General features: G+C 45.4%; 1 protein-coding gene across 3 annotated transcripts in view; it reads right to left on the reverse strand.

The window, feature by feature from the left end:
* Positions 1–1,185: 1,185 nt before the first annotated feature.
* The window catches only part of LOC146696592 (histone-lysine N-methyltransferase EHMT1-like), a 54,803-nt gene continuing 42,424 nt past the window's right edge, over positions 1,186–13,564 (reverse strand). For all 3 annotated transcript variants that reach the window (XM_085474747.1, XM_085474749.1, XM_085474748.1), the window contains exons 20-23: positions 6,211–6,297; positions 6,026–6,104; positions 5,060–5,235; positions 1,186–1,664 (exon numbers count right to left, since the gene is read on the reverse strand). In XM_085474747.1, coding sequence (XP_085330873.1) covers positions 1,568–1,664; positions 5,060–5,235; positions 6,026–6,104; positions 6,211–6,297 — 439 coding nt within the window. In that variant the 3' untranslated portion in view covers positions 1,186–1,567. The remainder of the gene's footprint in view (positions 1,665–5,059; positions 5,236–6,025; positions 6,105–6,210; positions 6,298–13,564) is intronic.

A 13,564-nucleotide genomic window follows, 5' to 3' on the forward strand; every position in this document is an offset into this window, starting at 1 on the left:
CCGATTCACAAGGTCCCGAATCGATTCGATCCACGATTCGATTTAATTCGATTTGAATCTGGGAAATTTTGACAGAAATATTATAATTCAGATAAGTACATTTACATATTTTTGTATCTATAAAAAGGAAGCTGACACACGCAAGACTTTATCAAAGGTGTGAGCATCACAGCAGATGCCTTTGTGTCAAAGTAGCTGAAGATAAAACACAGAAAAACATGAAGGTGATTTTCATGGCCTGGGATTTTATAAAAATATTCTGCAGTACATCAAAAACGAAAGAAAACCATTAATCAACATATGATTGTAATCTGAAGTTACAGCGGTTTTATTAGAGACACGGCTAAGCATTTTGCATTTTGCATAATTTTAAAAAGTTTAAATTTGTTCAGTATTGAACAGCAGAAATTAGGTTTTCTTTTCGGAAGTGTATATAAAACGGAAAAAAAAACAAATGTCGGCCGACAGCGCTGTAAACAACGGTAGTCTTGTGCGTAACAAGTAAGCGAATAATGAAGAAAACAGATTTTTAGACGGGAAACTGTTCTTGAAGTACAGAGAGAGAGAGAGAGAGAGCTGTGCATCTTGGTCAAAGCAAAACAGTAAAAGTCAGAGTGAATACATGACGATGTTTATGTGAAGCATAGTTTGGATCTTCTTTTGCTGCTGGTTCGGTCAATATTGTTTGGAGAGACATCAAACTAACAGCTTTAGAATCAGCGCATAAAGGGCGTGAACACAAAGCGCGGCAGATCAGAATCACCAAGCTGTCGGCTTTCAGCCCCAACCGTGAGAAAGACGACATCTAACTGATTCTGATCCGCGGGTCGCGCTGTGTGTTTAAGTTTTTGTGCAGAATCCGTGTTTCTGCTCTCATTTACTGTCTTAGCTGTTTGGTGGTGGTTGAAATTTTGTGAGATTTTACCTGAGATTCTGGCATTTCAGGCAAAATAAATTTATATTAAAAAATCGATTCAGGATTTTAATGAATCGATTTTACGTTATCCAAGCCAGAATCGATAAGTCGATTATAAAAGCCCACCCCTAATCACTACCATCAATCCAAGAAGCCTGAGATGAACTGGAATACCAAATGTAACACAGACCTCATCATCCGGCAAAAAGAAGGGAAAAAAGCTGCATCTACTGAAACATTTCTCTATTAACACGAAAAAATACCACAGATGATATAAAATATGTTTAATGACTACAAAGCAAACATGAGGTTAAAAACTTAAAAGTTCACAAAAGAACTCAGACTACCACAAATCAGTTAACTTCATTATTCCACATGTAGAAATATGAAAGGAAGAATCCATGAATGTAAAAATCATCTGTGTCTCTCAGTCTTCATTAGCACTATTTTTTCTGGCAGAAAAGTAACTTCATTATAATAAGTTAGATCTTGTGCTTTGGTGATTAAAACATGTCTCTCTTTCATTTCAGGTAAATATCAGACAACATAACTGCGTGTAGTCATGACATTACTCTTACATGGTATCTGGTTCAGGGGGCAGTGTTTCTTACATTAAAGAGGCCACAGTAACAAAGAGGAATCAGTGAGTTTCTATTTACTAGCAACTGAGTGACGACACTTATTAGATCCACACTGACAGCTGAAGTACTTGCTTTTCACCCTCCAATAGTGATCACCATAATCGAACCTGTTGAGGAAAAGAGAACAACTGTGTTAACTTGTTCATCCTACAGCCTGGACAATTTCTGATTTTTAATACAGATACTGATATTTGGTCATTTAAAAATCAGATATTCCGATATATTGGCCAATTTTGTTTTCTTCGTTCAGAGACATAAAACAGATTTCCCACATTATTACTCAGACAGAAGCTTCATCTTTGCACCCTGCTGCATGAAGAACAGTTCAGTTTCCAAACAAATTCATCTAAAACTTTGAGTACACATTAGTCTCAGCAGTCACATGCAGTGGTTATTTTTGTCCCTGCATCTCATTAAAATATGTTGCTATTACTGAGTCAATGTGAAAGTCTCCCAAGGCTCCCAAGTCTCCCAAAGTCTCCCAGGCACACGTTGTCATTTAATGGTTTTTCTTTATTTTTATAACTATTTACGTTGTAGATTCTCACTGAAGGCATGGGATGGGATGGGATGGCCTGTTGCTGCAGGATGCTGTGGTAGCCATGCTGATTCAGTGTGCATTCAATTTCGAATAACCCAACTGTGCCACAAAGCACCCCCACACCATCACACCACCTCCTCCATGCTTCATGGTGGGAACCATGCATGTAGAGACCATCCATTCATCTTTTCTGTGTCACACAAAGACATGGCAGGTGGAACCATAGATCTCAAATTTGGACTCATCAGACCAAAGCACAGATATCCACTGGTCTAATGTCCATGTGTTTCTTGGCCAAAACAAATCTCTTCTGCTTGTTGCTTTTCCTTAATTGTGGTTTCTTAGCACCTATTTGACCATAAAGGCCTGATTCACACAGTCTCCTCTGAAAGGTTGATGTAGAGATGTGTCTGTTACTGGAACTCTGTATGGGATTTATCAGGGCTCTAATCTGAGGTGCTGTTAACTTGCGATTTCTGAGGCTGGTGACTCGGATGAAATTATCCTCAGCAGCAGAGGTGACTCTTGGTCTTCCTTGTGAGCCAGTTTCATCGCAATGCCTGATGGTTTTGCGACTGCACTTGGGGACACATTTAAAGTTTTAGCAATTTTCTGGACTGGCTGACCTTCAGTTCTTAAAGCAATGATGGACAGTCATTTCTTTTTACATACAGGGAGTGCAGAATTATTAGGCAAGTTGTATTTTTGAGGAATAATGTTATTATTGAACAACAACCATGTTCTCAATGAACCCAAAAACTCATTAATATCAAAGCTGAATGTTTTTGGAAGTAGTTTTTAGTTTGTTTTTAGTTTTAGCTATTTTAGGGGGATATCTGTGTGTGCAGGTGACTATTACTGTGCATAATTATTAGGCAACTTAACAAAAAACAAATATATACCCATTTCAATTATTTATTTTTACCAGTGACACCAATATAACATCTCCACATTCACAAATATACATTTCTGACATTCAAAAACAAAACAAAAACAAATCAGCGACCAATATAGCCACCTTTCTTTGCAAGGACACTCAAAAGCCTGCCATCCATGGATTCTGTCAGTGTTTTGATCTGTTCACCATCAACATTGCGTACAGCAGCAACCACAGCCTCCCAGACCCTGTTCAGAGGGGTGTACTGTTTTCCCTCCTTGTAAATCTCACATTTGATGATGGAGCAAAGGTTCTCAATGGGGTTCAGATCAGGTGAACAAGGTGGCCATGTCATTAGTTTTTCTTCTTTTATACCCTTTCTTGCCAGCCACGCTGTGGAGTACTTGGACGCGTGTGATGGAACATTGTCCTGCATGAAAATCATGTTTTTCTTGAAGGATGCAGACTTCTTCCTGTATCACTGCTTGAAGAAGGTGTCTTCCAGAAACTGGCAGTAGGACTGGGAGTTGAGCTTGACTCCATCCTCAAGCCGAAAAGGCCCCACAAGCTCATCTTTTATGATACCAGCCCAAACCAGTACTCCACCTCCACCTTGCTGGCGTCTGAGTCGGACTGGAGCTCTCTGCCCTTTACCAATCCAGCCACGGGCCCATCCATCTGGCCCATCAAGACTCACTCTCATTTCATCAGTCCATAAAACCTTAGAAAAACCAATCTTGAGATATTTCTTGGCCCAGTCTTGACGTTTCAGCTTGTGTGTCTTGTTCAGTGGTGGTCGTCTTTCAGCCTTTCTTACCTTGGCCATGTCTCTGAGTATTGCACACCTTGTGCTTTTGGGCACTCCAGTGATGTTGCAGCTCTGAAATATGGCCAAACTGGTGGCAAGTGGCATCTTGGCAGCTGCACGCTTGACTTTTCTCAGTTCATGGGCGGTTATTTTGCGCCTTGGTTTTTCCACACGCTTCTTGCGACCCTGTTGAATGAAACGCTTGATTGTTCGATGATCACGCTTCAGAAGCTTTGCAATTTTGAGACTGCTGCATCCCTCTGCAAGATATCTCACTATTTTTGACTTTTCTGAGCCTGTCAAGGCCTTCTTTTGATCCATTTTGCCAAAGGAAAGGACATTGCCTAATAATTATGCACACCTGATATAGGGTGTTGATGTCATTAGACCACACCCCTTCTCATTACAGAGATGCACATCACCTAATATGCTTAATTGGTAGTAGGCTTTCGGGCCTATACAGCTTGGAGTAGGACAACATGCATGAAGAGGATGATGTGGACAAAATACTCATTTGCCTAATAATTCTGCACTCCCTGTATGTCTTTGTGTGACGCATAAAAGTTGAAAGAACAAAAAACACATGATCAGCTTCTACAAAAGCAAACAGATGTTGCCATAGTATGAATTCTAACAGTTGTCAAATATGGCTATCAGCTGTGTACTAACCTGACTTCTGCACAACACAACTGATGGTGCCAACCTCATTAAGAAGGCAACAATTAAACCCTGACAAGGCACACCTGTGAAGTAAAAACCATTTCAGGTGACTACATCATGAAGCCCACTGAGAGAAGGCCAAGGGTGTACAGCGCCATCAACAAAGCAAAGCGTGGCTACTTTCAGGAATCTAAAATATAAAACACATTTAGAGTTATTTATCCATTTCTTCTCTTTGCTACATAATTTAATATATCTTGCTTCATCTATTTGATGTCTTCAGCATGCTTCTACAATATAGAAAATAGGAAATACAATGAAAAACCATTAAATGACAAGGTGTGTCCAAACTTTTGATTGGTAGTGTACTACTCTGAGGAGATCCCAAGGCAGACACTTGACACATTTACATACACGCTTATTTAATTACTATTTTATGCTGTTTGGATGGTTACCCAACAGGGAAGTTGCAAAGTGCCCTCTGCTGGATGAACTATGCAACCTCAGCACTCATAACTTGGTTAAAGTGCATTTCTCCCATCTTTTTGCTTTTTAATTGATCAGCCATTTAGCAAATAGCCATTATTGGGCCCACTGATTTTTCGTCACCACTCACCCTATCTGGTCTCCAGCTTTGATGGACCGACTGGAGAAGAAGGCTATCCGGGGGAAGCGTAAGTCCTGGTGCATGGTGAACACCCTCACAGCCAGTAGGTTGGGCTCACACAGGTGGTTGATGAAGCGACCAATGTTGCCAAAGAGTCTTGCATCAATACAATGGGCATCCCCAACCTGCACACATGTTAAAAAAACAAACCAAAAAGAAAAAAAGGAAAGCAAAATTTGTATCCTGCTAATGACTGCCTTTTGATAAGATAGATGTTAGAAAAAGGTGACACCCCCATGATGAAGTTGAAAGAGCAAAAAAACATATGATCAGCTTCTACAAAAGCAAACAGTTAATCTAGATTTTATCAACAGTTTTATCATTAAGTTGAACCTACAGTGAGAACATGTAAACTGCTGCTCACAGCAGCAATTCATTTCCAGAATAGTTGGACTGAATGAAGGTGCTGCAATAGTCCTGTCAAAGTCAAGTTTTCAACCTTATTGAAACGCTGTGGCAGGACACTAAGAGCTGTTCATAAACAAATGCCTGGAAACTGAAGCAATGTTGTGAAAATTAGTGGGCCAAAATTTCTCTAAAATGACCTGAGAAACTAAGTCAGAAAGACCAAAATCGAAAAGGTTTAAAAGCTTTAACCCAAGTCTTAAAAATACAGAGGGTGTCTGTTTCCTGAATCCATACTGGAAGCTGAAGGCTGTGACTCTCATCCTAACTTTAAATACTGTAGAAACCACAAGTAAGCCCGCAGTCTGAGAGCGAGGAGCTCTGTTGGGGTGATACAGTACTACAAAGTCTTCAACACAGTGCCTGATTTTTCAAGACGTTGTACCTTAACCTACAATTTACACTAAGACTTTAGAATTGCAAAAAATGGACTTCCTTTTATCCATGGCTATATATAAATAAACTCTGCTGAGTGCAGCTTTAAAAATGTATTTAAACTTATTGAATCACCTTATTGTCGAGAGTAAACAGGAAGGAATCATTCTCTCTTTTGTCAGCCTCTCCATCTGTGATGATCTCGCCAACATACCTGTGGATCAGAACGGAAGTGAGCTTATAGCACAGCTCATTTTATATATCTTTTATGCTCTTAAACACACTACATTTTATTGCTTCACTTATGAAACAATCCTCACTCGCAAATGAATGTTCCTTGAGGGATATCCTGCATGGCTCTCACTCCCCAGCCCATATTCTGTGTTCTGAACAGCTGTAGCCGGACCCTGAAAAAAAACAACAAGGCAATGTAGACGGCAGAAGTGGCAGCATGCTTTAGAGCAGGGGTGTCAAACTCAATTGCACAGAGGGCCAAAACTCAACACTTTAGGTCGCAGGCCAAACAAGATAAACGTTTATTGAACACACTAAAACAATGTTTTTTTTTAAACATAAATATGAATAAAAACAGACAGGAATATTATTCCAGATTTTATTTTATTTATATATCAGAATCAGAATCAGAATCAGAATACTTTATTGATCCCTGGGGGAAATTATTTTTTGTTACAGTGCTCCATTTTAAACCAACATTAAGACAAGACAGACAATACGCTAACTAAGAATAGTACAATATATACATATATATATATACATACATACATACATACATAAGTCACTTATAAATAAATATTTGGAAAAGAAACATGTGTAGTTGTAGCAGCAAACAGTGTGTTAAGTGGATGCGTTGTACAGGGAGATGGCCACAGGCAGGAATGATATATATATATATATATATGGTTATGGCGTTCCATGTATGCCTTGCCTGCTAGCATCTTGCACCCTGCTGTTATGTGCTGGATTGTCTCTGGGGCATCTTTACACAGCCTGCACCTGGGGTCTTGCCTGGTGTGATAGACCCCAGCCTCTATGGATCTTGTACTCAGAGCTTGTTCTTGTGCTGCCATGATTAGTGCCTCTGTGCTGTCTTTCAGTCCAGCTTTGTCCAGCCACTGGTAGGATTTCTGGATATCAGCCACCTCCTCTATCTGCCGGTGGTACATACCGTGCAGGGGCCTGTCCTTCCATGATGGTTCCTTGTCTCCCTCCTCTTTCTTGGGTTTCTGCTGCCTGAGGTATTCACTGAGCACTCGGTCAGTTGGGGCCATCTTCCCAATGTATTCTTGGATGTTCCTTGTCTCATCCTGGACTGTGGTGCTGACACTCACCAGTCCCCGGCCCCCTTCCTTCCGCTTAGCGTACAGCCTCAGGGTGCTGGACTTGGGGTGAAACCCTCCATGCATGGTAAGGAGCTTTCTTGTCTTTATGTCAGTGGCTTCTATCTCCTCCTTTGGCCAGCCTATTACCCCAGCAGGGTACCTGATCACGGGCAGGGCGTACGTGTTGATGGCCCGGATCTTGTTCTTACCATTCAGCTGACTCCTCAGGACTTGCCTGACCCTCTGCAGGTACTTGGTGGTTGCAGCCTTTCTAGCGGCCTCTTCATGGTTCCCATTTGCCTGCGGGATCCCCAGGTACTTGTAACTGTCCTCTATGTCTGCAATGTTGCCTTCTGGTAGTTCAATCCCCTCAGTTCTGACTACCTTCCCTCTCTTTGTTACCATCCGACTACACTTCTCCAGTCCGAACGACATTCCAATGTCATTGCTGTATAGCCTGGTAGTGTGGATCAGTGAATCGATGTCTCGTTCACTCTTGGCATACAGCTTGATGTCATCCATGTACAGGAGGTGGCTGACAACTGCTCCGTTCCGTAGTCGGTATCCGTAGCCAGTCTTGTTAATGATCTCACTGAGGGGGTTCAGGCCTATGCAGAACAGCAGTGGGGACAGAGCATCTCCTTGGTAGATCCCGCACTTGATGGTAACTTGTGCTATGGGCTTGGAGTTGGCCTCTAGTGTTGTACGCCACATCCCCATTGAGTTCCTGATGAAGGCTCTTAGGGTCCCATTGATCTTGTACAATTCTAGGCATTCCAGTATCCAGCTGTGGGGCATAGAGTCATAGGCCTTCTTGTAATCAATCCAGGCAGTGCACAGGTTGGTCAGTCTGGTCTTGCAGTCTCGGCTGATTGTTCTGTCTACCAGTAGCTGGTGTTTTGCACCTCTGGTATTCTTGCCAATTCCTTTCTGTGTCCCGCTCATGTATTGACCCATGTGCCTGTTCATCTTAGCCGATATGATGCCTGACAGGAGCTTCCATGTAGTACTGAGGCAGGTTATTGGTCGGTAGTTGGAGGGGACCGGTCCCTTCTTGGGGTCCTTGGGGATCAGGACCGTCCGGCCTTCAGTTAGCCATTCCGGGTGTCTCTCGTTAACTAGCAGCTGGTTCATTTGTGCTGCCAGACGCTCGTGGAGTGCAGTCAGCTTCTTCAGCCAGTAGGCGTGAACCATGTCGGGCCCTGGTGCTGTCCAACTCTTCATACTGGAGACCCTTTCTTGGATATCTGCCACTGTGATGGTTACTGGACCCTGTTCAGGGAGGTCGCTGTGGTCTGCCCTCAGATCCACTAGCCACTGAGCATTGCCGTTATGGGTTGCATCCTTCTCCCATATGCTCTTCCAGTATTGCTCCGTCTGGTGCTGTTGGTGCTGTTCTCTTATTGTTCCCTTGCCACTGAGAGTACACCTTTGCTGGTTCTGTGGAGAACAGCTGGTTTATTCTCCTGCCTTCTATCTCTCTGGTGTACCTCCTCAAGCGGCTGGCCAAGGCTGTGAGTCTTTGCTTGGCAGTTTCCAAGGCCTCAGGTATGGACAGCTTGCTGTATTTCTTAGGCACCTTATTTGTCGCACCTTTCTGCAACTCCGTTAGTTGGCTAACCTCCCTCCGTGCTACTTTGATCTTGCCCTCTAGCCTCCTTCTCCATGGAGGGTACTGCCCCTTGTGGCTGTTCAACTTGTAGCCAAGCATCTCACTGATCACTGCTGCCGTATTGTAGATCAGCTTGTTAGTGTCGGTAATCGTGGTTGTAGGTATTGCCCGTAGTGCTGCATTAACATCATCTAGCAGACCTTCTGAGGGTACTTCACGTAATCTTGGTAACCGGCTACGGGGGATCCAGGTTTCAAGCTTGGCCATGATCCTATTTTTCAGGTCAGCTCCTCTCGCACTCAACGATCCTTCTCCTATCGCACTTGGGGCTATGTACCCAATCTCGGGTGGGGGTGATGATATCTCCCCCCTGACCTGGCGTCCTGACTCCTCCTTGCCGTAGCATTTGTGTTGTACCTCGTCAATCTCTAGCTGTGAGAGCAGTCCCTTCTTTCGAATGTTGGAACACTGAGCTACTAGTTGTTTCGCCGTCATTGTGGATGTTGGGTATCGAAGAATCCATAGGTCCCTCATCCTATTCATGTAGCCCCTTCCGCCGGGGTTACTTGCGTAGTAGCATTCCAACAACGCCCTGTTTTCGTCCCTTGCCCACCGATGCCTTCTTGTTCCAGTAGCCCACTTTTCGTCAGGGTGCCCTGGTTCCTCAACACCTGACGCGGACCTTGTTGATCCGGGCGACGTCCGAGCCGGCATGCCTTCATATTTATCTGTCTCGCTCATGTCTGCGGTAGGCTTGCTTAGCATAGGGGGTCTAGCCTTAGGACCCTTACTGGATACAGACGCCCCAGGCAGGAATCGAACTTGCGATCCTCTGTTCCAAAGGCGTGTAGTTTAACCACTACGCTATCCAGCTGCTTATTACAGCTGGATAGCGCCGGCATATATATATATATATATATATATATATATATATATATATATATATATATATATATATATATATGTGTGTGTGTGTGTGTGTGTGTGGGTGTGTGTGTGTGGGTGTATATACACCCACACGAGACAAAACGTCTTTGCAGTTCAGCAAAGTCCGCTGACTCGGTTCAACATTACCCGGCAACGGGGAAAGTGAGGCAGGTTGCACTGGTGCATTTTTGACAGCTTCACTTAAAATGCCTTCACCGCATCATGCATGCCATGTCCATGAACTGACAGATTTCCTTGCTGAGCTCAAAAACTATTGAGAATTTTTATCCCAACTCAGCCAACGGACCTCTGTATGATAAGGAATGTCGGCAAACTCTGAATCTATTTCCCACATAAAAGACTGAAATTGACGGGGATTTAAACTTTTAGCTCCGATAAAATTTACGGTTTGCGTTACAGTGGTCATTACATGCTCCATTTTTAGGACTTTACCACACAGCATTTCCTGCTGTATGATGCCGTGATATGCTGTTAGCTCACCGGTACAGTTCTCCTCCTGCATCTTTACTCGCATCCTGCTGATTAGTCCGCTTTTTTCACCGCACAACACCAGCGCTCCATCTGTTGCAAGTCCAACAAGTTTGTCCCAGGGCAGTTTCATGTTGGTTACACTTTGACATACATTTTCAAAAATGTCTTTTCCTGTCATTGTCCCGTGCATCGACTTAATGTTCAATATTTCCACTCCACAGATGAAGATGGCCAGCTGTGCAATGTGCATCATGTCTATACTTTCATCCACAGCAAGAGAGTATGCAATAAAGTTTTTGCTTCTTTCACACAACTTTGTTCTTAAATCAGTGGCCATCTCACCAACCCGATCAGTAGGGATGGGTATCGAAACCCGGTTCTAGTTGAGAACCGGTTCCCACTGTTTCAATTCCTTGGAATCGTTTGCCATTTTTGCAAACGATTCCCTTATCGATTCCAGTCGCCCCGAATGACGTCACCACGTTGCGGAGCATCATTTACCTGGCAGGAAACACGGCGCCAGCGGCTCAAATGCTCAAAAGCTTGGTTATACTTTACGAGAACGGATGACAACAGGGCAACTTGCAATACTTGCAAAGTAGATATTTCATTTAAGGGAGGAAACACTACGAATATGCAAAAGCATTTGCTCACAAAACACGTGATAACCTTAAATGAATGTCGTGTTTTTAATTCCGCTCCGGACTCGTGAATCTCAACCGAGCAGCAGCGGTAACGCTTGCACGTCCTCTCCCGTTAATGCGGCAGGTAAATAATCAACTAACAGTGCATATTATGTTAGCGCGATCTGCCTTATTACAAAACCTGCCATTACTGTGCATTTAGGTGACCATGACGAGAGAGACAGACAGAGTCTGGCTGTCTCATATGCTGGCAGTTCTCACTGCAGTCTACCGGTAGCGTCTCCTTTCAGGCCAGGATAGACGAATGTCACCGAGCAGTGACTGAGTTTGTGGTCAAAGGCTTGCACCCATTTGCCACAGCAGATGCCCCGATTTCACTTTGGTAAGTGAATGTGTTTAATTGTAGGCAGGGACATTACTGGATATTCTTGTGTAATTGCTACAGAATAATTTATGTTACACTTTGTTATTGCTACAGGAGAATATTTATTTTATTATTTTACATTTACATTTTTTTTCCTGGGGACCCTGTGACACCCCATTGAAGAGCCGTAGGCTGGATCTCTTAAGATCTCACTGTTGGGTTTGTAAGGCCATGTTACTCCTAAATTTCTATCTTGTTCAAAGAGAAGATAAAAAACAAAGTTCTAAGCTAATCGACCTTAGTGTTCTTTTTTAAAAATAAGAATCGATAAGAGAATCGATAAAGAATCGAATCGTTAAACAGAATCGAAAATGGAATCGGAATCGTTAAAATCTTATCAATACCCATCCCATCTCTGGGCTGGGGCTCGGGCCGGGCCTCGGGGGCTTGGGTCCTGGTTGGTGTGTTGCCGGGGTTGTGGGCGGGTGGGTGCATGGGGGCCCAGCCCTGGAGCAGGGTGCCGCCGGTGCATCGAGCCACCTGGGGGGCTCTTCAACTGGTGGGGAAGATTGTCACATCTTGCAGGAGCTTTCCTCTCCTCAGGGGCTCTCTCTACAGGAGGGGGAGATACAGGAGAGGTGGAGGAAGATCTCAGCCTGGGTGTTTATTGTCTTATGTAGTCTGGAAGAAGAGTGGATGGTGGGGTGGGTGCAGTTTTCTCTGTGGTGGGGTTGGGTAGACTGTCCTGGGCTCTGTGGGGCCGGGAGGCGCTGCTGCGCTGGGCCCCGGTCTGGATGGGCCTGGGCCCCCTTTCCCTGGTGGGTCGCGGGGTATGGGGGTGCCTACTGGGGTCAGCGGGGGAGCTGGCCCCAGGGAGGGGTCACTTGCCCCTCCCTTCCTTCCCTCCCCATCTCCAGCTGCCTCCCTCTTCCCGCTCCACCACAACCACCCACACATGCAGGACCTTGGAGTAGGGGTATGTTACCAGGGTGCAGAGGAGGCCACCCCCCCTGTCCCCTTCTGGCTGCCTCTGCCTCAATTTTATCCCACAACTTAGACATTCACATTACTCACACTCTCGTTACACATACATATAGGATCTTGGGGGTGGGCACGATACACGGAATCCAAAGTACCATCAGGGTGTACACCCCACCCCTGGCGTCGTTGCCCACCTCTCAATGTTAAATACACGTAGACATTGAGGGCCAGCAGGAGGGACCATGCGCTTACCTGCTGCTCTCTGGCAGGTAGCTCCATGCCCTCCTGGGTTTTAAATGCACCTTAGAACACACATGCATCAACACTACAATGAGCGGGTGGAGGGAGGTTTGGAGTCTTCTCTCACCCCCATTCTCTGTGACCTGCTGGAGCGGGGGGGCTAGGAGGAGGAGTTGGCCGTCCGACTGCGGTCTGGAGTGTGGGGCCTCCCTGCTGCTGCGGAGTCGGGGCGGTCTGCCTCCCCCCACCGCAGGGAAAAGGGTAACACCACCTGGGTCTGGGGGCAGTTCCCCCCCTCCAGGGGCAAGGGTACCTAGACCCGGGGCTTAGAGTACGCTTGGGGAGTGTGATCGTGTGTACAGCGTCTCTTTATGTCTGTCTCCACGTTGGTTGAGTGTGGAGTAAGTGTATATGAGAGCATGAGGGTGGGAATGGATGTTTGTATATGTGTGTGCCTGTATTTCTGTGTCTATATGTCAGGTTGGGTGTCAGGCGCCACCTCTCTGGGGACATCTTAGGCCCTCCAAGGTATGGAGGCCTATCTCCCCCTACCACCACTTCCCCTGCCAGTGGCGGACTCCCTCAGACATCGGTGCGTTGGTGGTTCTTTGTGTCCGGGGGTGGGCGTCCAGGTACACACCGGCTCACTCCTTGGCGGCCGCTTATCGGGGCCTGGAGCCTGGGGCTTGCTCGGGCCACTTTGGAGGTGGGGTGCCCCCGGCCTCTCGGCCTGGGGCTCGGTCACTCAGGCACGGCTGGCTGCCGGCGGAGCTCACGGGCGCGTCACTGCAACTCCCCCTGGTTTCTGCTCCGCGGCTGCTGAGTGAGCCCTCATCTGGGACTCTCCTCAGCTCTTTCTGGGACAGTGGCGCGGCTGCCCCTCTGTTGGTCTTCCTTGGTCTCTTGTGTTCTGGGGGCCTCTGGATGTCTGGAGTTTTGATCTCCTCCATACCTGCTTCATGCCCTGGAGGGCGGGGCTGTGGCCCCCCCACACCCTCTAGCAGATCATTACATGAAGGAACCTTTTAAAAAAACAAAAAACAAACGCATCCATGCTCACAGGTGTACACACGG

This window comes from Copadichromis virginalis, linkage group LG12, assembly GCF_057382275.1.
Source record: "Copadichromis virginalis isolate Kocher_CV1m ecotype Utaka linkage group LG12, C_Virginalis_male_GT1.1, whole genome shotgun sequence".
NCBI classification, from domain to species: Eukaryota; Metazoa; Chordata; class Actinopteri; order Cichliformes; family Cichlidae; genus Copadichromis; species Copadichromis virginalis.